Source organism: Drosophila guanche, unplaced genomic scaffold (assembly GCF_900245975.1).
Source record: "Drosophila guanche unplaced genomic scaffold, DGUA_6, whole genome shotgun sequence".
Taxonomy (NCBI): domain Eukaryota; kingdom Metazoa; phylum Arthropoda; class Insecta; order Diptera; family Drosophilidae; genus Drosophila; species Drosophila guanche.
Window position 1 is genome coordinate 2420740 of NW_022995753.1, and position 24860 is coordinate 2445599.

The 24860-nt window shown below is 41.9% G+C and overlaps 4 protein-coding genes across 6 annotated transcripts; 1 reads left to right on the top strand and 3 right to left on the bottom strand.

Moving 5' to 3' along the window:
- Window positions 1-28: 28 nt before the first annotated feature.
- On the bottom strand, window positions 29-6201 carry LOC117588784 (ethanolamine kinase). 2 transcript variants are annotated; one of them, XM_034280287.1, is made up of 5 exons: window positions 5631-6201; window positions 3746-4130; window positions 1090-1715; window positions 569-1018; window positions 29-498 (listed from the first exon to the last, which is right to left on the bottom strand). In XM_034280287.1, the coding sequence occupies exons 2-5, from the start codon at window positions 4127-4129 to the stop codon at window positions 411-413; spliced, it is 1548 nt and encodes a 515-aa protein (XP_034136178.1). In that variant the 5' UTR covers window position 4130; window positions 5631-6201; the 3' UTR covers window positions 29-410. The 2 variants fall into 2 exon arrangements, with proteins under 2 accessions (XP_034136178.1, XP_034136177.1); XM_034280286.1 differs by having other exon boundaries at window positions 5713-6200.
- A 1462-nt stretch (window positions 6202-7663) lies between these two features.
- Window positions 7664-12706, bottom strand: LOC117588786. Of its 2 annotated transcripts, XR_004574163.1 has the most exons (6): window positions 12372-12706; window positions 10126-10201; window positions 10032-10058; window positions 9010-9503; window positions 8367-8722; window positions 7664-8173 (listed from the first exon to the last, which is right to left on the bottom strand). XR_004574163.1 is itself a non-coding variant. In XM_034280290.1 (5 exons), the coding sequence occupies exons 1-5, from the start codon at window positions 12678-12680 to the stop codon at window positions 8081-8083; spliced, it is 999 nt and encodes a 332-aa protein (XP_034136181.1). In that variant the 5' UTR covers window positions 12681-12706; the 3' UTR covers window positions 7675-8080. The 2 variants fall into 2 exon arrangements, 1 of the variants encoding a protein (XP_034136181.1); XM_034280290.1 differs by lacking the exon at window positions 8367-8722 and having other exon boundaries at window positions 7675-8173.
- Window positions 12671-21117, bottom strand: LOC117588785 (myoneurin). Its single transcript, XM_034280288.1, has 2 exons — window positions 20017-21117; window positions 12671-12808 (listed from the first exon to the last, which is right to left on the bottom strand). Exon 1 carries the CDS (start codon window positions 21054-21056, stop codon window positions 20019-20021), a length of 1038 nt encoding a protein of 345 aa, XP_034136179.1. The 5' UTR covers window positions 21057-21117; the 3' UTR covers window positions 12671-12808; window positions 20017-20018.
- Window positions 21118-21392: 275 nt separating this feature from the next.
- LOC117588775 (ubiquitin carboxyl-terminal hydrolase MINDY-3 homolog) lies at window positions 21393-24572 on the top strand. Its single transcript, XM_034280264.1, has 6 exons — window positions 21393-22011; window positions 22210-22343; window positions 22416-23187; window positions 23258-23417; window positions 23521-23680; window positions 24043-24572. The coding sequence occupies exons 1-6, from the start codon at window positions 21621-21623 to the stop codon at window positions 24190-24192; spliced, it is 1767 nt and encodes a 588-aa protein (XP_034136155.1). The 5' UTR covers window positions 21393-21620; the 3' UTR covers window positions 24193-24572.
- Window positions 24573-24860: the final 288 nt, after the last annotated feature.

Below are 24860 nucleotides of genomic sequence, written 5' to 3' on the forward strand. Positions count from 1 at the left end.
TACATGCATAGAAGAGTCGAATATTTTCGCCATAAAACATTCGGAGTGCAATAGAATGTTTTGTTTGTGTGTATATGTTTTAAAGTATATTACTTTGAATTTTTGTTTTTATTTATGACTACAAAATATCAATTTACAAATTAAAGAACATATACAAATTCTTTATATATATATATTTATATATATATGTATATACATATTATAAGGCTGGCACGAGTACGACACTAATTTAAGATTGGTTTTGGTTTTTCAGATGTTTTGTGAACACACACGCACACACGTTATAGTATATATACATATGTATAACATTGAGACCCGTTGCCAGCCTTAGTTTACACACATATATCACTGGGGGCACATAATATATAAATAAATATATATATATATATATATAGTGAGAGGGAGAGAACTCATTTATTGTTCTTCTGCGATGCAGCAGTCAATGATAAAAACTCCTCCTTCCTGGCCAAGTATTCATTGTAGCGAAGAAACGCATAGCTAGGGACACAAATGAAATAATTACTAAACATACATCAAAAAACATGTTGCTGCATTTTGCACCACTTACCCTACATAATCGAAATCGATAGTGGAATGCTCGGCTTGTAATAGGGACCACACTGTCCAGAAGATATGCGATGCTAAGGCAAACTGATTGACCTGCACGTAAAGCAGGTCAACCTCTTCGCTCTGTATATTCGTACGCTGCAGATACTCCTCGAGGTAGACGCGCAGCCATTGCAATTGAAACTCACGCTTCGGATATCGCGTATAGTCCACCTCATCGACACCGCACATCTCCGCGAAATGATTGCCAATATCGAAGGCCTGGAAATTATAGTCGGCATACTCGTAGTCAATAAAGTTGACCGTCTTCATGCATTTCGTGTAGACGACATTGCCCAGCAGTAGGTCGTTGTGTGAGAAAACAATTGGACTGCCTAATGCCACCAGATATTTGTACAAGCTGTTGAATTCCTCACGCAGTCGACAAATAGGTAAAAATGTTCCTTTCACTCTGCAAATATAAACAATTAGCGAAATTAGCGGGGAGCAGGAGCAGGCGCTGAGCAATTGTTTGCTGCGTACCTTTTGTGTTTCTCAGCATCGGTAAAACGTTCAGGTACTAAATCAAGAAAGCTTTGCGTTTTCGTCCATATCATTGGCAATGGTTTAGCTGCATCCGCAACCGCATCGGCACTGGCACTGGCAGCACCTCCTACTATATCTCCAACATTCTTTCTAACCTTACGATGCATTTCAGCCATGCGACGAGCAACCAAGGGCCAAATCTCTGGACACAGAACACTTTCAGTATTTAAGGTGGTACCAGGTACGTATTCGTAGACGAGGCCGTTCTTGAATGTTGCATAGAGCGATGGCGCTAGGCCGTATGTATGCAATAGTAGAAAATTTTGCGTTTCAGCTTTCCGATCGATCAGTAGGTCCGTTTTGTTTCCATATACCCTGACCAGGACTACGTTATCGGAGTACTGTAGAGGTAGGCCATCTGTTTCCCCATTCGCCGTAAACTCCTCCTCGTCCTCGTCCTTGTCCTCCTCCTGCACTGCTGGATGATCCTCAACTTTGATGGGGGGTACATATGGCTCTTGTTGTTCTTTGTCATCGGCGTCCTTCTCATCGCTCCTCTTCAGTTTGGTTGTTGGCTTGTGGAAGCAACCAACCAGTTTGTTTGTGATGCCATCAGTAAAACTCTGAAATCAATAAAATGTTCAATTATTAATTTCGTTTGCCCCTTGGCCCAGTTTATGTGCAACAACGTTATGAGGTTATGGGGGAGGAGTTTGGAGTGGTTACTTAGGTATGCAGCTATTGCATCACAGCTCTAACCAAAACCGCACGGACATTAAGGTTTTAGTTTGGGTTTTTTCAATGGAAACATTTCGAACAAAATAATAAGTAAAACGTTCGTTAAAGCCGGAACAGTTCTACAATAAAACAAAAAACAAAGAAAGGGGGATGGGGGTTTCTTATCGCTGGCACATGCTACGCATTCACTTTGTGTACATATGTACGTCATACATGTATGTACTTTTAGGGGTAAGGTACGTGTAGAATTGCTAGTGATAAACTTTTTGACATTAGGCCCCCCTCTGGCTTGTTGCCGAATGTGTCCCTCTCTACGAGATAATCCTCACACACATGGGGCGCCGCCACCTCTAAAATTTAGATGAAAATATCAAGTAAAACCCTAAATATGGGCAGACCCATAACCGGGCGAATATGTAGAAAATATATAGACTTGTTGATAATATAGAATGAAGCCTATGACCGCTCGAACAATTGTCGAATGATGCGAATGACGCGCTGTGATTCGCTGGTACAAAGTTCCCCTAGGTGAAGGGAAACTTAGCTCTGCCATTTATCATTTAATGTTTTAATTAATTTCGTACATGGATTGAAATTATGTATTCTAGCGTTGTAAGAACAAAACGTAATTATCTATGACATTCGAGAAAGATCTTGGCTGTTGCTATGGTTCTGAAACGTACTGTAGAAACGTTTGTAGATGAATAGATTGCGTGCCTAGCATACATATTATAAGACTCATTAGACTTTAAACACCCCTACAGTGTATATTGTACATTGTACATATTTATATAGGTACAACTTCTACATACATAAGTCGGAGGTCAAGTCATAAGCGCACCGATAAGGAACAGAGTCGGAGCGGCCCATTTTTAAAAAAGAATTATGGCTTAAGCAGCATTTATGGCTACACTGAGCCAAAAGAAATCAGATGATTATAATGGAAACTTTTTACAATCGCTTGCTTTGGATTTTTCCTCGCTCAGTGTAGATTTGTGCTGGGCACAGCGCACACATTCTTTGGCTCTTATCAACGTATCAGTGGAGGAAGAACATTATCAGCGCACACTCAACCCATATAGTATATTATCTGTTTCATCCGTAATATATGGTTGGGCCACTCGAGTCAATGCACCTGTTGGAGAAGGACTTGAGATTACAGCCTAAAGCTCTACGTCGTCACGCAGGCGCCTCTTTCTTGGTGCGAGATTAGGAAACAAAAGTAAAAAAAAAAAAAAAAAATAGAAACTGGTTTCTACTACGTTTCGGATTGTCCTAACACCCCAACGGAAAACAGAAATAAAAAACACCAACACCAGCGGGAACAAATAAATAAATGTTAATTTCCATGGCTCACAATAAGTAAATAACAAACTTCAAGGTAGCGAAATATCGCAGTATTTATACTATATGTACATATATAGTAAAGTGTGTATGCAAGTATAATACATAATTGCTATTTGAAGGTTGTGCAATCAGCCTACGCTACACCCCACTCTACGCTACGCTACTCCCTCTGTGCCTTTGTCTGACTTTCCCAGAGTACATTAGTTGGAAGTTATATCTGTTTTACTGTACATAATGTGTGTGTGTGTGTGTGTGTGTGTGTGTGTGTGTGTGCATGTAGAATATGGCCATAGCAAATATACGATTACATTTTACCGTGGAAAAAACACCATCGCTTTGTGGGGAACAGTCAGTGTCATTTCAGTCCATTCTTTGGTGATTCAAATGATCACTGGGAACTGCGACACTGAAGCAGATGCAGAAGAAGCTGAAGGTAGAGGTAGTCAATGTTGGTGGGGGAATAGAATGTATGGTTTGGTTCTATGTATTTGATTGGGTGTAGTGTAGGATGTCTTTGGGTGTTTTCTTTTATTGATGATTGATGGTTGACGGTTAGGTTATACATTACCTTAAATTCAACGTGGGCGAGATCCCAGTTCGGTCGTATAACCTTCAATAGCTCTTTTGCCCCTTGAATTACATCAGCCTCCTCAACGAAAATGGGCACAAAGGGTACAATAATCTTCTTTGATTCGTTGGTCGATGGCGATATGTTCTTCTCCGTGTGGTTTGTCTCTGGTTGGTTGGTTTTGGTTGCGTTTGAATACGATTTTGAGTTTGAATTCAAATGGTTATCGTTATCGGTATCGTTTTGATATTGATTCTGATTCGATTGCGATTGCTGATTGACCGTTTGACGAACTAAGGATAAAGAATCTTTCATCACTTTTGGATTGCCGCCACTTGTTGAAATCTGTCCTGTGTAACTGTTGCTCTTGGTTTCTGTGCCCATTCTATCATTCGGTATTTATCAATCATGTGAATATACGAAAGGTGTGTCAGAGGTCGGGTCAAAAACACATACAACAATAAAAATAACAACAATAACACCATACATACATACATATGTATGTACATATGGAAATACATATTTAACAAATAAAAGCAAAGCGCACACACATAGACAACACACACAATCGGCAGGCCGAAGCTCCTTCTAAGTATACTACATTCCCCCCGCAGTTCATGCGCGCAAAAAAAGGGCATAAGGATAAGCAGGATGAGAGGACCGCACCCAAAACAATCTATTCGCTAGAGCTAGACATTTGATTTGTTCACAGAAGTAGTAGCAGTGTAGCAGTAGATCCTCTGCGACTAATTAGATAAAAGTGTAGACAGACAGCCCATGCCATGACTCCCATGCGGAAGAAAACAACAAAAAAGGTATGGAAGGGATGGTGTATGGTGGGTGGGTGACATGATTAAGCGAACCATTCGACCACGTGTACCGTAAGAAGAAAACGCATTGCAAAATTCTTAGCACTCACATAAAAGTCTGAAACAGAAGGTACACGTACGTGCATACACTTAAACAGATCTATGTATGTATGTATGTGTTCCAAGTCCCATACACATGTGGCGCAAAAATTAAAAAAGATTATTTTGGCAAAATTGGAAACAGATAGGACACGTCTGTGCCTTTCTGATTGGGCCCTATAAGCCAATAATGTTTGCTGTGATTAGATCGCGATATAGAACCGAATATCATATCGTACGTATCCGAAATGCACTATTTTGTACGACAGCCCGCCGCCGCCGGCGCACATTTGTACAATTCGTAATGTATATGAGAATAATTAGGGCGTTTGAGTACTTGAAACAATATACATATGTACATATGAATACATACAGTACTTTTATATACCCCACCCCACCACCAGCACCAGCCATTCTATGTACAATAGTCATGTGTTTCGCTGTTTCGGCGGCACTGCGTACCCCGGCAGTATGTACATACATACGTACATACATACATATGTTTGTACGCAAGATCTCTGTGCTGTGCTTTTTCAGGTAAACCTAAAGCGGCGGCCTTTCGTTTGCACGCAAGATTCGTTTCTCGTGTTTGTTTTGGCATTAACATGTTTCGCTCTTCGCTTCTCTTTTCTTCTCCTCTCTTCCATTCTTTTATGCATATGTATATATTTATCGTGTTCTCTCCGTTTACGGAAAAAGCAAATAATTTTAAAGTTTCATGCAGATATATGTATGTACGCACGCCTGTATGGGTATGTGTGTGCGTGTGTATTTCATATTTTTTGGTGCGAATATTGTTTGGGGGAAGGAAGTTTGGTATTAAGGTAGATTGTTGAGGGGGATGGATGGCTAATGGGGTGTGAGGATGACTACGATACTGATCTTGTGGGGATTGGGGGGAAGGCATTTGCATGCATGGGGTTCTTTTTTGTTATAAAAACGACAAATAAGGTAAAAATATAAAAGAAAATGTGTACCAATATGTCAAGCGTCAACGAACGCAAACGCAAACGCACACTGAGAGGTGGAATTGTTAGATTTTGTTTCTACACACGTTACCTTCGGGTATTGATTGTTTTTGAAAGAAAACACAAAAAAAAAGCCGCGAAAACCACACAACCAGATTATTGATTTTGGGGCCTGCTGCTGCTGTTGCTCGCTTTTCGAAGAACAGGCAATACAGGGGGGGTGGGAGAACGGACAGAGGACGACGTAGAGTGCGATGCGATGCACGATGTAAGGCGGTCTTGGTCTTGGTCTTGGGTTGGTTTGGTTTGGTTTTTGGTTATTTTTTTTGTATGGCAAGCAGATGTGTTAATTTTGCGTTTCTCGCTATCCGCCTTGTTCGATTTTTCGTTTTTCGGCTCTTTCCTCAAACTTCTATGCACACAACTCCGACTTCCGACTCGGCGAACTGTAGGGATGTTGAATATATTTTTCTTAAATATTTTTTTGAGGGCGATATTATCTGTTTTTTTTTAACAAATTAATCAACGGACTTTTCAGAATTTAGAAAAAAATTCGACACTATTTTGTTGTTTCATTGTTCGCGGGGAAAAAATTTGTGAGACCATTTTTCCATTTTTCTTCCTACAATTTGCAATCAGTGTGACCGCCGAATTATCGATAAGATATACCGACAGACCCTCGGAAATATACCCTGCATATTCAAAATATACTGTAAATATTCTGTGAATCTTAAATGGTTAGGACTCTCAGCATTAAAAATGTAAATGTGGATTTTGTCGGATAAATATAAAGAAAACTCTATGTGAAAGCGCTCAACAAGCATCGTATTCACGCTTGCAGTGAACTAGACATATCGATATACCTTTTTGCAAATATTTATTAAGGTCAATGTTTTTGGGCGATAATGGAAGTTTTTTCAAAGCCTTGGCGCGAGGAAATTCAACTGAAAAGTTGCGAATTGGGAATCGTCTATACTTACAGGCATCCGCTCCCAACAAGCAAAGGAGGAATGGTAGAAAGAAAGTTAACAGATGACACATATAGAAATGTAGTACATATTAGTTAGACATATTTATTTATAATGTGCATGTATTCATTTTTGCATATGGTAGACATTATGAACCGTTGCGATACGGTTACACAAGATGAAAGAAAACTTGGTTTTTGTTTTGTAATGTGTATTATGGAACTGCCTGAATGAAATTGTGGTAAACATTAGCGGTGTTTGCTGGTTTTAAAAAGTGTGTCGAATAAATGTGTTTTGGTTTTATTCCATTTGGGTAATCATGTATTGGTCCTGCGCCACACGGATGTGCAACAATGCGGCGTCTATGTGAGTGATCAGTTTCTTTATGGTCTGCTTCTCCACATTACGTTGCATCTCCACCAAGCTTTCCTTGACGATTTCATACTCATCCCGAGCCTTCGTCATGAGGACCACAAGTCTACAAAGGGCTTCGACGTTGGTTTTTTGAGTGCAAAACGAGTACAACAAATCGTTAACCCAATGGTCAAGCTTGTTCACTTTTTCCTGTAGCATCATCTCAAGCTCTGATATCTGCTGCTTCTCCAGTTTCGCTAATTTATTCGGGCCCTCTTCATTCTCGTTCATGTTTAGCGCAAATTTTAAGCAATTTCGATTTATTTTTGTTTTAATGACTGAATGACTTATCCAACATTAATATTTAGGACTGCTTGTTCATTTATTTATTTATGCCTACCTAATAGTCAAGACAGTTCAGATGACAGATAACTCCTCCTGGCCTGCCTTGTCGCTGTCAACTCTTCTCGATCATAACCCAAGCTAAGAAGAAGAATAGAAGGGTTGCTGCATTTCCAGTGCACAGAGCATTGTGCAGAGCCTCGATCCTTCAGGTTCCAGACATACATCTGTACAATGCAAGCTACTCTTTCAGCTGCAGTCCCCCAGGGAAAGGAAAACAGTTCCTTAAATATTGTTATATTTTTTAAGTACTTAGTTCTTGGACTGCATAAGAAAAATACACGTTTTATGTATGTGGAAATATTATTTCAATAATCTTTGTATATTCTCTTGCATCGTTCTCTGGGAATGGCTGGGCTTAAAGCTACAAAATTTGCATACGAAAAAAAAAAATGTGTGGCAAAAGTGAAATTTCTGTTGAATTATTGCGAAAACATTTAAACTTAAACATTGGGGAACATGGAAAGAAGCCTAAATAAATAATTAATATTTAGGCTGCACAGACAGAATACTGAATACGGGGGGGAAGAGAGGGGAATGGAATGTGTGTAGTAATAGACTAAGTCTAAATCAATAACTATAAATAATATAAAGTACGTGTGCAGTTAAGCATAGTTAAGCAATCATTGTGTAATTTGTGGGTTTCTCAGTGCAATCTCTCGCCACTCTAGGCTGCGGTCCCAGCTGGTGCTCCTCATACTGGTCCCACATTACATCCTTCCCTTCGCTGCAGTCTCACACATGATACAGCGTGGTGTTGTCGGGTTCCACCTCCACGGCCTGCACAATGAAACGCTTGCGATCCACCACATCAACAGGGGCCGATGGCTACATATCAAATAAAATGAACTTCAATTAGTTATCCAAGCAAAACAAAACTAATTCTAGGCACAAGTTAGGGATAGGAACAGTAGCAATGATTGACTCTGAAATGTGGAAAGAGTATTTAGATGATTTAGGCTATGGCTGCATGCAGGATGGTTGGGGGGGCGGGGACACACAACAGGAGGGAAGTACTCACACAATGCAATGAAACCTTCGGGGATCACACTCCACTCTCTCCACTCACTCCCTCTATCTCTCTTTTTCTCTGTCTTGCCTCAACACAGCGCTACTATAAGTTACATTTTAGCATAAAGTGCCATTGACTTTTAATTTTAGTTACGTTTTGCAGGAGATTATCACAAAGAAAAGAGATTTAGTTCTCTCTCTTTCGCTTTCTAAAAGTGTTTATAAAATTCTTCAAATATTTTTAGCAATTTTCTGCAACAACAAATTAACGGAAAGAACCGTGGAACAGTGTGTTTGTTTGTTTGTGTGTGTGTGTGTGTGTGTGTGTGTTAACGAATTTTACGAATAATACTCGACATTTTGGATCTAAAACGAAACATAAAGAGAACACAGAATAGATGGAGGAAAAAGACAATACGGTACATACAGTTATAAACAGCAAGAGACCAAAACAAATTACTTAAACTAAAACTAAAAACGAATCACACTTGTATTGGAATTTGTTTTAGGATAAAACTTGTGAGAGTTTGTGGTTTTGCATTGGGAGCACAACAATTTGGGACATAACCACAACCGAAACACACACCAAGCTATCACCAATTGATCTATGCCATAAAATCCCCTGCACTCCAGGGCACTCAGCGCAGACTCACATCGGTGCATTTGCACTGCGTCTCATCGAAAACAGTGCCGGTGGTGCAGCTCTGGTTGTAGCGGCAGGCACAGGTGCAATTGGCATCGTCCCAGTACTTGGTGTCTGCCTGCTCCAAGCACTTGTCTCTGGCGTCCGTATTCTGGCACTCGCAGCGGCACAGCTCCCTTCTGTACAGCTGATACGCATTGCAGTCCTCGGCCTTGATGCGGCAATCGCAGCGGCATGCCAAGTGCTGTTCCACCACAATGATTTCCGAGCTCCGCTTGGAGGTGACGCCACGCTCGAATTTGCCCACACGCATCTGCACCTTCTCCGTCTGTGTGGGCTGGCAGGAGATTAGTGTGGAGCCGCAGCAGCCATTGCAGCGATTGATGCGCGTGCATGCAGGCGTATAGTAGACATTGAAGCCACCCGCCTCATCGCTCGGCGGCTTCAGCTCCACAATGGTGGGCTGAGGTGAGCAGATCGCGGGCGTCGCTTTCCGTATGGTAGCTGCAAGAGAGAGACCGAAAAGATACATTTTAAGGTTTGTTTTTTGGATTACTATAACATTCCTTATAAATCACATTGCATTCTCGTAGATTTCTACATTCTTCTACCTCATCATGCCACAAATCAATGGAAACCTTTTTTACAATCTGGGCGACGAATAACCGAAAGAGCTCGAGATTATGTTACCCAACATAAGGGATTGTGGTTATTCTATTCGAAGTTATAATTACATAGAAACTGCAGCTCTTTCGAGCTCAAAATGCTCTTGTTTTATGCCAACTACTTAACACAAGTTCAAGGTAAATATATCAGTCGTGTGGGTTTTATGTTGTTCTTCAAATATATTAAGTGTGGGAATCGCTTCGCCCTGCCTCAATCTACTTTAAATGAAAGAAATCAACCAAAAGCCTAACAATCAAGGCGTTGCATCTATGCCCTTAAAGTTCTAGCTTATCCTGCCTACAAACTCTCTCTAAAGGTCAGGTGTTGTTGACTTTCGCACAGTTCAGGAATCAACGAAGATCTTACATCGGGTAACGCTGCGTTTGAAGTTCTCTGTGGGAACAAAAAAGAAGACAGCGTAAATGAATTTGTAGATGCTTTCAAATGTCTTTCCACTCACCCTTGGATGATATTTCGCCAGAGACATCGTAGTCGGCGGTAATATTGCTCAGGTCCGTTGCAAGTTCCAATGGCAACTAATGAAGAAACAAATAAATGAAATCAGTGGTTTGGTTAGCAAATTGCATTGGAAAGTAAATTTCCCATAAGTGAACGGACATAATCTTTTATAGTGAAACCCCTAGGTATTCTGGCACACCCCCAAAAACAAGACTTTCCTTAGCTTTACCCCCAACTTCACCTACGGAATTCGTTTAAAAAATATAAACTAAATATTCTCAAAGAAGAATCCAAAATAAAGGCCTGCAGCAGATCCTACATGAAAACTGGCAGCGTTAGGAGATGCTATTTCAGTAGAAAATGTATGTATTTCCCCCTGGATGGCGTCGGATAACTATTGCCATCGTAGCAACAGGCATTAGTGTTATTAAACAACTGTGAGAACACGTACAAGAGATCGCTGCTGCTGCCTCTCCTCTCTCTCTCGCCCTGCATTGACGTCGATATACAAATGACAGACGACAACTGCATAGAAATGTTGCTATCTCCAGGTAACAAATAGCTTGAAGCTCGAACAGTTATTCGTGTTTTTTATATATCTGGTGCTGTCGTGCGTCATTCCCTTGCTTCTGTTTCGGTGAAGTGAGGGAAATGCCACGTGCCAGGTGCTTTGACCAATTGGCACGGCATCATCAGCTTCAATGTAGTAGTAGCGTCTGACGCTGCCGGCGCCAATCCGATCGCATCGTTTGGCCATGATTCATTAGCGCCCCGGAACGGTTTGCCATTTGTTCACTCTCTTGTGTTGTAATTATGGAAGCAGCACAGAGAAAGTTCAAGGGCAACCGACACGACTATGTTCGTGAGGAAATGATTAGAGCCGGCATCACATAGACATCACAACAAATCCAAACTCAATGGGAAGTTTCGTTTCTGCAAAAGATCTTGATAGGAACCAACTTCCGATTAGCATAAAAAACCCCCCACAGACGTATGACAGAAACAGGCCGTAAGGGTATGCCCTGTAATACCTGGAAATTATCATTGATCTCAATGAGAATTAGGATTTTGCTATCTTTTGCCATCGAATTCGAGTAGTGAATCATAACCAAGACGCCCATTAAATTCCGCGATTACGAATCGTTTTGTAAACGTAAAAAGTAATCTTCTGATAAATAATAGAGGCTTCCAGGAAACGAATTGCGGCTTTCTATGCTATCAGCTATTTATTTGTGTATTTAGAAATTGATCCTACCAGATGTTTACACAGCAAAGCCAAAAATCCCGTTCCATTATCCACATCCACATCCGCTGCCGCATCCGAAGCAGAAACGAAGTGCAGAGCAGGTGTGGGAGGAGGCAGATTAGGAGTAGGAGAGAGCAGAGAAAATGGAGCCCTGCACTGGTTTGTTTATTTTTGAATTGACGCAAACAAAAGCTCTGGGAAGACGATGTGGGAAGGGGTATGGGCATGGGTATGGCTGAGACGTAATGCGAATTATTTGTTTTGGAATCAAGGCGATCGCTATCAATGGCAGTAGAAGCAGAACAGAACCCCAGAAAAAAACAGCCAGAAACTAGAGATTCTGAGGCAGAGAGAGGCTGAGAAGATGACTGGCGACGCACAGTGGGGCCTTCAGCCATTTCAGCCTGAACGAATTAAGAGGTATCTTCATGAAATAAACTACAATTCTACGTTTTTTACACTCTGGAAAATGTTTTATGACTTTTTCTGTTTCGACTTTTGCCACCTCTTCTCGACTGAGGCCCCACTGTGCGACGACTTCACTGTCCATGGGAATGGAAGATGTTGGCGGGGTGGGGTAAGATGGCATTGGATTGGGGTTCGAGTTGGGGTTGTGTCTTATCAAACTGCAAACAAATGCGATGATCGCTGAAAGCTGACCCAAATATGCAATGTCTCTAGACGACACTGTGGCGCCGCCGTAAGAGTTGTGGCGCCACTGCACATCCCATCCCACAACCACACCCCTCGAAATGAGAGTTATTCTGTTCCTTCTTCCATACTCGGCTCAAATATCTTCTACTAAATACATGTTCAAATATCTCCTCTTGCAACTGTTAATATATAGGCGCAACCATCCACTAGTCTTCTCCTTTTCCGATCACTGATAAAATTTCCCTACCCATCACATTCAATACAAAGCTCCCACCATTATTCCTTCTGGTTTCGCCTCGTACAGCTGTTAAGATATCCCCTCTTCACAACTCTGTTAAGCCACTCACCGTTACAGGTGTTCCTGCAGCTGCGGATGCTCCCTGGCAACAGCTTCCCTCATCCTCCGGCACTGCCGCTGTTTCTGCTGCCCCTGCCCCTGCCCCGGCTGCAACATTTGCCTGCCGCAGCAGACGCACCTTTGTCTGTGAAGTGGCATCTGATGAGGCGGGGGCCGCCGCCGCAGCATAGAAGAAGCGTGTCGAGGGCAGCAGACTAGCCGAGGAGACAACAGAGACGCCAGCGGCACTTTTGGCGATTAACAGCACCAGCAGCAGCAGCGGTAGGCGATGCGTTATCGGATATTTGGTTTGTGGCATGGCTAAGTGTGCGTGAGAGCAAGCGAGAGCGGGTGCTCTGTTAAGTCTGTGGGTAAGAGACGGTGTTGCTGCTTCTGTGACGTCTTCTATCTTCTATTAAAGCTTTTGTTGCGGCTTCCTTTATTTCACTGGAATAGGAGTGAGGGTGAAAGGAGTTAAAATGAGACAAGAATTCGGATTTTATGTGGATTAATTATGTTTTATGTATATTGTTAATTATAAATATTCGAGGACAATTTGTATGGTATCCCTAAACTGCAGGGCAGTACACATTTTCTTTAAATGTTTTTGTAGCTTTCTACACGTATGTATTATCATATATACTCTTCACATCTCTGGCAATCCCTCATATTCTGTGTATTTGTCTCATTTGTCAGGCTATTTGTCAGTGGCTTTGTGGCGCAGCATGATTTATGATCTGATTTACAGCGCCGATGAGGATGACTGGACAGCGCGCGAAGACGTCACCAGAGATTTGTCTGTTGTTATTTGTTCGGTGGTTAATTTACTTTTATTTCTTCTTGCTGCCTAATTTACAGTGTCAACTGTTTAGCTTACATTTTTTCGGATGGGCCACAGGTGGGCGGACATACACATTTACCGTTCGAATTGGGGTCACCTTCTGAATCTGCTTTTTGTCGACGTTGTCCAACAAAAAAAAAACCTTTTTTATGGCTAACTTGACATTGATATAAAAAAAACTCTTATCATAAGCAAACAAAATAAAAACAAAAAGCAGAGACAGCTCCACGAGTGTGAGTATGCGTCAGGCATATCAATCAGACAATCATCCGGAATGATTGCATGAGGAATGAATGGGGGGCCCATAAAGAAATACTCATACCAAAAGAGTGTGTGGTAATCAACCAATGGGATACCTCTTAGTCATATGTGTACCTCTTGAGATATTACCAGCAAAAGGAAGTAGCTTCTCATGCTTTCGTTTTATAGTTGGAAACTATTTACAGCTCTACTTATGGCCTTATAGTCGCTAAAGTGCAGTCACCTGTTTCCAAAGGAGAATTGAGACTTTTGTTTCAAATGACATCAAAGGAGAGCAGACTATGGAAGAGTGGGAGTCTAAATATTTCCTTCTCCAATTAACAAATGTTACTCGTATATGGCGTATTTCTAGTCTAGCCACCAAAACCAATATACCTATTCACCAGTTATTTTAATACATCACACCATTGGTGGAACAGTGCAACGCATTTTGGCCATGAATGAACCACGTTTGTTTGGCGTTGCAAGAGTTTTGTTTCTTTGCTTACTTAATTACACAGCTCAGCCTTTTTTGACTCATAAAACAGAAAAAACTTGAAGCAAACAGGATTTTGATACATGTATGAACAATCTACAGGTGGAGGGAGTAAATATCCCATTCGATTTCCTGTCTGCCTTTTTGGTACCTTCATGGGTAAGGCCGAGGTGTGATTGGAATTAAATATTCCCTTTCCTTTGTATAGAAGTACTTGCACCTGTGGAAATCTGTTGAGTAATCAGGTGTAATCCATCGCATAGACGTGGTAATCGTACTCCTACTGTTGATTTATATTGCGGGTTACTCTTCATGCGGGTATTACAACATTATTTATACAGAATTTAATAAGTCATACAATATTGATTGTATCTAGTCGCATAGGGAGTATCGATCTCCAGTGGATATTTTAAGAAGAAATATATATATATTTTATATAATATATATATAATATTATATTTTATAAGTAAGAATATTCGCAAGAACCATGGGATATTCAAGAGTATTTAATTCTGCGGTTCTTTTATTTCGTTTGTTTTGCGTTTCATGGAATTTTAATTTACATTTCGTGCTCTCCGCTGTTCCTCCTCTTTATGCTTCGATTGCAATGGAAGGCCTCACCTCCCCTCTGCTGCTTTGCAGTCTCCTCTTCTGCCTTCTGGGGGCTGCTCAAATATGAAAATTCTTATTATAGGTCAGTTCGCGTTCGCATTTCCCTTTCAGCTCTGCTGTCGATAACATAATAAAACTCTCGTACGACGAGTACCCCCCGATAATGATATTTTTGTGTTTGTTTTTGTTGGCTCAAGGCGGTTTATCAGCCTAACAAAAATACGTATGTACGTGCATACGTACATACGTATAAAATAGAAAGAGTCAGTGATTTGCCATTCATTCATAAAAATGCAAAACAAAACAGCAACAGTAGGCAGCAGCAGTAGCAGAATGCCAGCGAGACAAATTGGCTCCCCTATGAAGCAAACAAAAAGATCACAATAATAATATTCGATATGCGGACTAGAGGATACTTGCTACTCGGATTTATGTGCTGTACATTAATTCTGTACATTCTGTACATTAATAATGTACTGTAATTCAATCAGTATGATTTTTGTTGGTTAGGTAGACATGTAATAGTTCTGTTTGCAAATCTATTTAATTTGTTCTTTTAAATTTTTTTAAAATTTGTATTACCATATAATTTGACCATCTGTTTAAAGTTTTAACAGACTATATCGTCTAGATACCCTTTTTTGCAATAAGGTAGCAGTTGTCCACCGAAGTACGGGGTACAAGTAGAAGGAAAATCAAGTACAGCCTAAAGAGAGCCACAAACAACAGCACAGGAAAGGAGATAAATAACCCAAAGAACAAGAGCAAGTGAGAGAGAGTGCAAAAGAGCAGTGCAGTGCTGCGGCTGCCGAGAGATCACGCTGTTTTAAAAATAGCTTTAAAAACAGTAAGCGGTAACGGTGCTAGCGGTGCCAATAAAACCAAGAGTTTCGGAGAGAAAGAGCACGAGAGAGAACGAGGAGTTGTGGTCTAGGGCAAGGCGAATTTGCTTAGAATTGATTTACTTATAGGTAAATTCACCTTGGTCTAGGAGTACCTGCTCGGTACAGGTGGTACTGTGGGTGGAGGTGGAGTTACGCCCTTAACTGCTTATTTTTGTTGTGCAATCATGAGAAACACGAACATTCACACTCACACACTCTACTGATATCACAGCCTGTGCTGCTGCTGTTTCCCTTGTTTTATTTGTCTCTGCTCTTTACGTCTCCCTTTCTTTCTTGAGGGGAACAAAACAGTTAAGCAAATACCGATTGACGGGGAGAGCCGTATGGCAAAGCTGCTGCCAGTTGCTGCTTTTGTTGTAGCTTTTGTTTGCGCGTATTGCTCTCTGACTCTCTCGTGCACACGCACACCTGTGTGATTCACTATGACATTCCTTTTTTTCATTTTTCGTTTAGTATCGATTTTCTTCTCGTGATCTCTTTAGAGAATCGGGGTTATTAATGGGGTGGAAGCGACAATGACTGTTGTCTCTGGAGTTTAAGCTTCAAAGGGGTGAAACTCCGAGAGTAAGACTGAGAGTTCAATCACAATCGTTACGATTAAATTCCAGAAAGACACCGAAGACACTATTCACCGAATCACTCCTCGTATGTTTACAAAATGTTTCTAAACACATTTAATTCGAAAACAACTGTTGAATCGAGAACAAGCTGTTTAAATAATAAAACACTAACGCAAATATGTGATATGATTATGATTATAAATATTTATTTATTATCCCAGTTAGGGATTCAATTAATGTGAGACCAAAAGTACCAATCAAAAAACTTAATGTCCCAGAGAGAACTTTAACTGATTGAATGGGATGGAAAGAAAGGCTTAGTCAATGATTCATTTTCAAACTTTGTATTCCTGTTTTCCCAACCATTTTTAATAATTTTGTATATCTGTCCTGATAATAGATGTGTTTGTAACTCCATCGAATACGATTCCAATATCTTGAGAAACACCTGCGTTGATGTTTCTTATCAGTTGTTGATTTTCTGCTTTGCAAATTTGCGTAGAATGGGTAGAATGTGGGTGTAGTGGCAGAGAGGTGTAGACGAAGATGAAGAGAGCAAGAAACCCTTTGAAATAACAGAAGAGACAACATCGATCCAACGAAAGAGGAACTAAGGTGCAAAGACAGACGTGGAGCTTGGCTGTGAGGAGAGTAAAGGCAAACGACGGGTACTTTGACTGCAGCACTGATTACAAAATTCAGCACGTTTTAAAATTATTAAATGCGTTTTGTGTTCGTTGGAATGTGTGTGTGTGCTTTTTGCGCTGCTGCTTTTGGCATCGCCCCAGTGCTGCGTCATTGCTCAGGTATTCACCGAAAGGGAGAGCGATAAATCCATGTGTGTAGAGAGAGAGAGAGAAAGAGAGATTTGGAGACAGTGAAGTGAGAAGTGCAGTGCGAAACATCGAGAAATGCTCTGATCGTAGGGGAAACATATTAGCATATGGGATCTATGAAATTTCTGCTGTTATGGGAGATTCCCAATCGGTGAGCTGTCCCGCCAATAGAACGCTTTTTTATTTCGGGCTTAGGGAATAATATTTTATAAAAGTAACATAAACAAATGTGCCCGAATGGTTATGGGAACAGGGCCAAGGTTAAGGGAGCTATTTTCTTGAGAGAGCTTCCACTGAGTATGCGTATGAGTACGAGTACCTACATGGGCGGTCCGATCTCCATTCCTTGGGACACCAAGGAGTGCCAACTTGTAATTGCCCCAAACAAAAACATTCCACATGCAGACAGACACATGCGGAGACACACACGCAGGGAACGGGAACTGTGGCATTAACGATAAGAAGAGGCAGACGCAGAGGGCAGTAAACAAGGAGACAGACCCCGTCTCGGTGGAGAGGTTCAGTTCCAAGATCCATTCTGGAATACGGAGCGTAGGGCTCGCGCAGGCAAATCAATTACAATATAGGAATAAATGATAATTCCTCTGACGCTGAGCTAAGGGGGGGGTGAGCTACAGCAAAACAACATAAAAGCGAGGGACAGGAGGTTAACGGTTTCCACAAGATAAATTATGGATTTGATGCGCACCCTCCAACCCCATTCGTGATCGTGGCTAGGGGAGTTGGGTCTTAAAGTGCTGTCTGGAATGCGAACAACAGATTAACCGATATTCAACGTTAGATGTGAGACATTCTTCGTTGGAGTTTATTTGCATTTATTTTGCGATCGTTTAATTAGAGGAAGGTATTGATTGAACGGTTATTAAGGATGAGTTTTGATTATTTAAGTATGATTACAATGTCTGTTTAACGATTTGCTTCACCTTTTCAACCAACAATTAAAATATTCCTCATTCCATTTATCATACAACATATTAATGATTTTTTGAGGAGTGTAGCACTTGAGCTGCACTGGCATTTGATCCGTATCCGCCTTCCCTCTTCTCGTAATCATTTTACTTTGGGACTATTCCTGAATAATCTATCGAAATCGTTTGTTTAAGTCGGATTTCGTTTGCACACGAATCAGCGCTGATCATTCTCGATTCACTCTCAAAATGATTTCCATTCAAGCCAGGTTTTAAAATGCGTTGACGGATGGGAAGAACAACTCAAGCGCAACAAATTTCATTGTGGGTTTTCCGCACCACTCACAGAAATAGACTATCAACAACAACAAAACCCACAACAACAACAAATTAAGTTAATTACAGCTGGTACTTTTTCTAAATATGTGTATTTTTTCATTAAAAGTCACAACACAACGGAATCTGTTCTCGTTTCAGCCAAAAGCTGTTTTTGTAGATGCAAAAAACAAACAAAATACAGAAACACAGAAACAAATGCGATATAAAAAAGCTTTTTTAAAGCCCGGTTCGGCCCCTCTCTCACAACTACAAAAATAAATGTGGAAAACATTTGCAAAAGCAAAAAACCAACAACAAAAGTTGTTTCAGTTTAAATGCTAACATAGGCTTGAGGGTCGTCGCTTGGATTTTATTTGAATTTATTATATTCACATTGCTTTTTGCTTTTTTGTTAGTTGTTGTTTTGGCACACGCTTGCAATATTATGTGTACTGCTTTGTCACAATTTTTAAGAATATTTCGTGCTATTTTAAGTTGTTTAAGCCATGTTTTAAGTTGAATTACATTTTTGTTAATTTGTTTTGGCTCACTTGAATTTAAAACGCTTCTTAATTTAATTTATTTTTTAAGTCAAGATATAAATACTAAAAAGTGCAATACAAATAAACATTCACTGGGGAGTCATTAGCTCGCTTGCGGCAATGCAACATTAAGCTTTAATGTTCGCTAAGATCCTCTTTTTGTTGCAACGCTCTTAGCTCATAAAATCGGGCTATTTTATCATAAAGCTTAAGACATTTTATCACGTAATTCTAATCGCAAATAAGCCTTACAAATGAAATTTGCATTATTTATTCTTTGGCACATTCTTTAATATTTATAATCAATTTTTAGAAGCGGTTTTTATCAAAATTATTATCATTTACTATTAGTTTTCAATATTTTAGAGCGTCGCACAGCCTGTGCACGTTTTCTTTTTAAACATGTACAATAATGTATATTTTTTTAAGTTATTAAAATTCGATCAGCGAAATATTTGTTTAGCTTTTACTTACTGCAAACACAAGAGAAATACTCAAAAAAAAGTGCACTAAAAAAATGGTCAACAAACGGGCGGAAAAACAGTTGAAACACAACAACTCGAACACGCTCGAAAGCAACCAAGAAAATTCGGAAAAAAACAAACACGTATTTTTGGTTGTGACTTGTGATAAATAGTTACGACAACGAAGACACGTCGGAGGGGAGAAACTGAAAAAGTTGTGGACGGCGGTGTAAGCGATCCAGACGCCAGCAAGTTCCGTTCAAAACTGTCATATCGGTGTGGGCCAAGTTTTTATTTTTTTTTGTTTTTGTCGTGCATTCGAAAAAGCCGCGATAGGCGCCCCGACCACAACATAGCGCTTATTCTCACCCATGAAGAAACTATAAGGAAGTCTCGTCGGAGAATCAAAGCAGAGCGTGCGAGTGAAAAGTACGAGTGAGAGGGCTCTCGCTGCAAGTGTGAGGGCAACGACAGTGAAGTGTGGTGATCATGAAGAAAACATTCGTCCGCAACCAACCTTCCGCGTCGACAAGCACACGTGCACTGAACCTAGGGCAGAACCAGCAAGTAACTCCGCCACCGACGAGACCTCCTTATAGTTTCTTCATGTTCTCACCCACTGTTACTGCTGCTGTTACTGTTACTGCAACTGTTACGCTCTCTCTCACTCTCTCTTGGGTTGGGGCTTGATCAGTGAACTGGCTCTCGCGAGCGGAGGCTGCGAATCAATGCTCTGGCTACTCCACTGAAGCTGGAGCTTAACATCTGTTTGCGGCAGCTTTAGGCCCCGGCCAAACGAGAGAGCAGTAGCATTGGAGTCGTCGACTGTCGACTGTCGACCAAAAGCAATGCAATCTATTATATCTATGGTAACCCTTAACAAGCTTCCTCCATGGGTACATATACACATACCTTTATGCATGCTTCTTGATGACATGCTGCTTCAGATCGACTATCCGACGGAAGGAAAAATTGCACAGCTGGCAAATGTGCGGCTCAGTTCCCTGGGTAGCGGAGCACGCATGGCCGTTGAGGTGGGAGAGCTGTTTGTAACCCTTGCCGCAGGCGGGGCACAGATACGGACGACCCTTCACGTGCTTGCTCTTCACATGCTTCTTGAGGTGATCGTTGGTGGTGAAGTCCGCCTGGCAGATGTTGCACACATGGCTGCGTATCAGGACATGCATACGTTCGAGATGTCCTCGCAATGCCCCGCGTGTTCGGTGCAACTTGCCACAGAAGCAGCACTCGAGTGAGCTCTTCTGGTGTGTGTCCGCGAGGTGGCAGATCAGGCTCATGCTGCCCGGGAAGCCGTTGGCACAGATGGGACACACATAGCCGCTGGGCTTCTGATCTGCTATGCAGGCCTCCTTGTCCAGGTCCATGGGCCAGCCAAAGGTGACATCGTCATCCCAGTTGACACTCTGCAGTATATCATCGATGTTCTCCTCCAGCATTTCCAGCTCCTCGGTCTCGTCCACCTCGCTGTGCGTTTTCCTAGGCGCCAGATCGTGTGCCAGCTCGGCATGTGCCTGCAGCGCCTCCATGCTGCTGAAGGTCTTTACATCGCTGCGGCTATTCGCACACATGGCGCAGTAGAAGAGCGAGTGCACCCCGTGCCAGGAAACCACGTGGCGGTAGAGGAACGTCGTCGTTGAGTACCGTTTGCCGCATTGCAGGCACAGGAATCGGCCGTCGGCATGCTTTCTCGCCAGATGCCGCTCCAGGATCTTCTCGTCCCCGAAGAGGGTCAGGCAATGCTTGCAGATGTGGAGGCGCCACACACGACCGGCACAGTGCTGCTCGTGCTGCTTGGTCTTTGGGTACCAGCGAAAACTGGCCAAACAGAAGCCGCAGTGGTACAGCCGCTTGGCCTGCTTCTGTGGGGGCAATCTTTGGGTATCCGTGCTGTGGCCACCAGGTGGCTTGGGCTTAAGCAGTTTGCCAATCATGAAATAAACAAATTAACTAAACTTAACAGCGAATTGAATACAAAATACGAAAAACTGCAATGGCCAGGGCTGCAACATTTGAAAACTGGTATTTTTGGTCCACCCTGAACATAAATAAGTGTGAGGCCGATAAAGTTCATGCTAAATATCAAATCATAATTTTTGACTATTCCCATTTCAAATCTATTTAAATCAAACATCTTCGTGGTTCTATATCCACAGCATCATTTTGTTAAAGATTAGTTGAAATAAAGTGAGTATTTTTAAGACTTGCCGAATGTATTTTTCATTAAATTCGGCATGGTATTTCCACAGTTTTGGTTTCTGGGCACACTGCCCCTACACTGTTGCATTTGCAGCCCACTCGGCCAAAAGAGGAAAAACGAAACAAAAAAGGCAGAAATGCCAACAAAATAGTGGCATTAACTGCATTTCGATACATACGAAAACCATTTTCGTGTGTGTGTGTGTTAACCCTTTTAAAACAGTCGACAGGCCCCAAGCAGCAGCAGCAGAAGCGCAGTAACAGCAGCACACACAATCCACACAAAACATAAAAACGTCATGAACGAGGAAACCGTAGGGGAACCCAGCGAGAAATCTGCCTCGCAAAAAACTGCATCAGCGTCAACATCGATGACGTTGGCCTCGGCAGCCTTGGAGCCGAACGACACTGCAACTGCTGCTGGACAGCAGCAGCAGCAGCAGCAGGAACAACGTCCCACTACAAGTGCTGGGCCGCCCACAACATCGGCCGCCCATCATCAGCAGCAGCAGGCGTCGTCCACTCCTGATGGCGGGCCGCAGACCCCAAAACAAAAACCACAACAGCAGCAGCAGCAGTTGCCGCCGATGCCGCAGTTAAATGCAAATGATATGCGCGAACTGCGCGAGATAAAGCAGTTGTTGTGGGGCGATAATGTGCGCGAAGATGTATTCAAGCGTTGGTCTCAAGGTAATCATGCACCACCCACCAGCCCCCACCACCCAAACCGAACCAAAAAAAAAAAAAAAAAACCCCACTGCACACAACTCAACGCCCAACAAATGCAAGAAGCAAATACAAAAAAAGAAAAGAAAAAAAAAACCCAAATTATTTTTCGCGCCCTTTTCTTTACGATTTAATTTGTTTTGTTTTTTGTTTTTGTTTTAGGATTTGAGTTTAGTGATTATGAGCCGTCGGCATTGGTGCAAAAACAGGGCGGCCCTTGTGCTGTGATAGCGCCAGTTCAGGCGTATTTGCTTAAGATAATTACCATGGATACCCACGAGTTTCGATTGTCGGAGGTAATTGAAAAATGCTCTTATCCAATGCGTATCCCATCCATGCATCTGTACGTTCATCCATCTCTTCCACAGATAACTCCAGCAGAGTGCAAGCGTCTACTCATACAGGCCCTGTGCAATATTTTACGGAATTGCCGTGCTCCACGCTATCGTCTTGTCCAGCTGCATCGACATCGCATCAGCAGCGACCACCAGGCAACCAAAGAGAGAGCCACCACATCGGGAACAGCAGCAGCAGCAGCAGCAGCAGCTGGAGCTGGAGCAGGAGCAAGCGCCGGTGGCGGACCCAATGCGAATGAAGTGGATGAGGAGGCCGAAGAGGCAACACCCGAAACGGTGGATCATCTAACAGGGAAAGACAATAAAGGTGAAGAGGACTCGTCTGAGCATCATCCGGATCATGATCTGACTCCCGAGGAGTTCCATGCGCGTCTCTATACGCTGCATTTCCTCGATGGTCCAACAGTGGCGCGTTACTTCAGTGATCACTACAACCAACTGACGGACACCTATGGCGTAATGCTCTTCATGTATTCGGTTTTCCTTACCAAGGGCATGGAGCTGGTGGCCGCCGACATATCGGACACCTCGGAGCCGATCATACACAGAACCTTTGGCTATGGCGGCCAGTCCATGATAAATCTAATGCTCACGGGTCGTGCCGTTGGCTATGTGTGGGACCATGAACAGGATGTTGGCGGCTTAAAATTGAGAGGCATTTGCGAACAGAGCGACATTGGATATATAACAACAATGGAACAGATGCGCTACTGCACAGTGGGTTCGTTCTACAAGAATCCCAGATATCCCGTCTGGGTGATGGGCTCAGACACGCATTTAACTGGTACGACGAAGAGAACTCTTTCCTGACATTTGAAACTATGCCTAATGTCCATTATGTTCTCTTTCCGCAGTGCTATTTAGCCATGAGAAGAAGCTCGTCTCGCCGGAGACACCCTCAGAGCATGGTCGTCGCGTATTCAAGTCCTATGATCCGGAGGGTAATAACTTCATAGCCTCATCTCTGCTACGGGAGGTATTGGCCCAATTGAACCTTGTCAGTGAACCGGGATAGTAAGTATTAATATCCGAATGCTCTCCCCCATGCAAATGTTTCTCATTTATCATTTTTATGTGCGTGTGTCTCCCCTCCCACCCCTGCCCCACCATCATACAGTGTTAATCTCATGATGAAACGTTTGGATCCAGAGAATTTGGGCATCATATTGCTGAATGCATTCATGGAGGAATTCTTTCCATGCGAGCGACATTCCGCACCCGATACCTTTGAGCTAATGCACTACAATGGCATACCAGGCTCCAATGACAACAATAAGGTCGGTATAAACTTATCCAATGAATCAACCTCTCCTATAACACTAGTCAACAGCCAAACCCAACAAAGAAGCAACCAATCCCCAACATCAAACCAACTTTTTCCAATAGATTTGGTCCCATAAATATTTTTAAACCATTTTTTGTGTATTGAATTCTGGAAGCTTTATCTGCAAAGTGCTTAGAGTCGATGCATAAGGCTTTCCTTCAGAAAAAGTCGGTTTGATGGCAACAAAAACGAGAAGGAACGTTGTGAGTCAACGCCTTCAACAGTTGTGATGCGTACAAGCGCGTCTCACAATGTTCCTTCTCGTTAAATCGTTGCAAAGGTTCATTATATATAATTGAATATTACTTTTTACAGGTGCGCTACTATTGCGGATCGGCGATTCTACTAGAGGGGGATCTGAAGTCAATTTGTGCCTCAAACCCGATGGTGACATGCCTCCAGACCAAGTGGCCGAATATCGAGATCAATTGGCATGATCCATGGCATACACCCTCATTGAATTGACATCGCCAGCTGCCAGCAGCAGTCCAAGCAGCAGCAGCACCAGGAGGAGTAGCAGTTGCAAAACAGCAGCGACAGCAAAAGAAAGAAAGGAAGCGAAAACAGAAGCAGATGAAGCAGTAGAGGACAGCAAAACACACACAAAACTAAAGCAGAGAAACAAATACCAGAAAACAGAAATGTCCATTGAGCGGCAGGACAGGCGACAGGCAATTGCACACAACACAAATTTTGAATTTCAGAATGATTTTCAAACAATTTGTGGTATATGTATTTATTGAAAAGTTAAAATGCAAACACAAAAAAAAATACAAATATAAAACAAGAGAGAAATGCACTCTGGAAGAGAGCATTTTGCAGGAGAACAATAAAAGGAATGGAAAGAGAATGCCCAGCGTTGATTCTCCCAACCTCCTCACATACACACACACACACACACACACACAAACACAACACACACCCTTATGCATAGCTGTATGCAAATAAATATTATTAACAAAAAAGAAAAAATATATAAAATAAAACAAAAACATTGAAAAAAAATGGGAAAAAACAAAAACTTATCGATGTATAAAAATCCACAAAAAACTACAAATATATTCAACAAAAAAAAAACAAAATACAGTACGTTTCAAAAATGGAAACTAAAAAAAAACTAAAATGAATTACCG

Bases quoted from the DNA above. Each gene is read 5' to 3' on its own strand.
- LOC117588784 (XM_034280287.1), bottom strand. From the start codon at position 4,129: ATGGGCACAGAAACCAAGAGCAACAGTTACACAGGACAGATTTCAACA. The intron at 1,019-1,089 runs GTACGCAGCAAA...TTATATTTGCAG, and splicing joins GATGCTGAGAAACACAAAAG to AGTGAAAGGAACATTTTTAC. The intron at 499-568 runs GTAAGTGGTGCA...TTGTGTCCCTAG, and splicing joins ATCGATTTCGATTATGTAGG to CTATGCGTTTCTTCGCTACA.
- LOC117588786 (XM_034280290.1), bottom strand. From the start codon at position 12,680: ATGCCACAAACCAAATATCCGATAACGCATCGCCTACCGCTGCTGCTG. The intron at 10,059-10,125 runs GTGAGTGGAAAG...TTGTTCCCACAG, and splicing joins TGGCGAAATATCATCCAAGG to AGAACTTCAAACGCAGCGTT. The intron at 9,504-10,031 runs GTAAGATCTTCG...TCTCTCTTGCAG, and splicing joins CAAACGCAGCGTTACCCGAT to CTACCATACGGAAAGCGACG.
- LOC117588785 (XM_034280288.1), bottom strand. From the start codon at position 21,056: ATGATTGGCAAACTGCTTAAGCCCAAGCCACCTGGTGGCCACAGCACG.
- LOC117588775 (XM_034280264.1), top strand. From the start codon at position 21,621: ATGAACGAGGAAACCGTAGGGGAACCCAGCGAGAAATCTGCCTCGCAA. The intron at 23,188-23,257 runs GTACGACGAAGA...CTCTTTCCGCAG, and splicing joins CTCAGACACGCATTTAACTG to TGCTATTTAGCCATGAGAAG. The intron at 23,418-23,520 runs GTAAGTATTAAT...ACCATCATACAG, and splicing joins CTTGTCAGTGAACCGGGATA to TGTTAATCTCATGATGAAAC.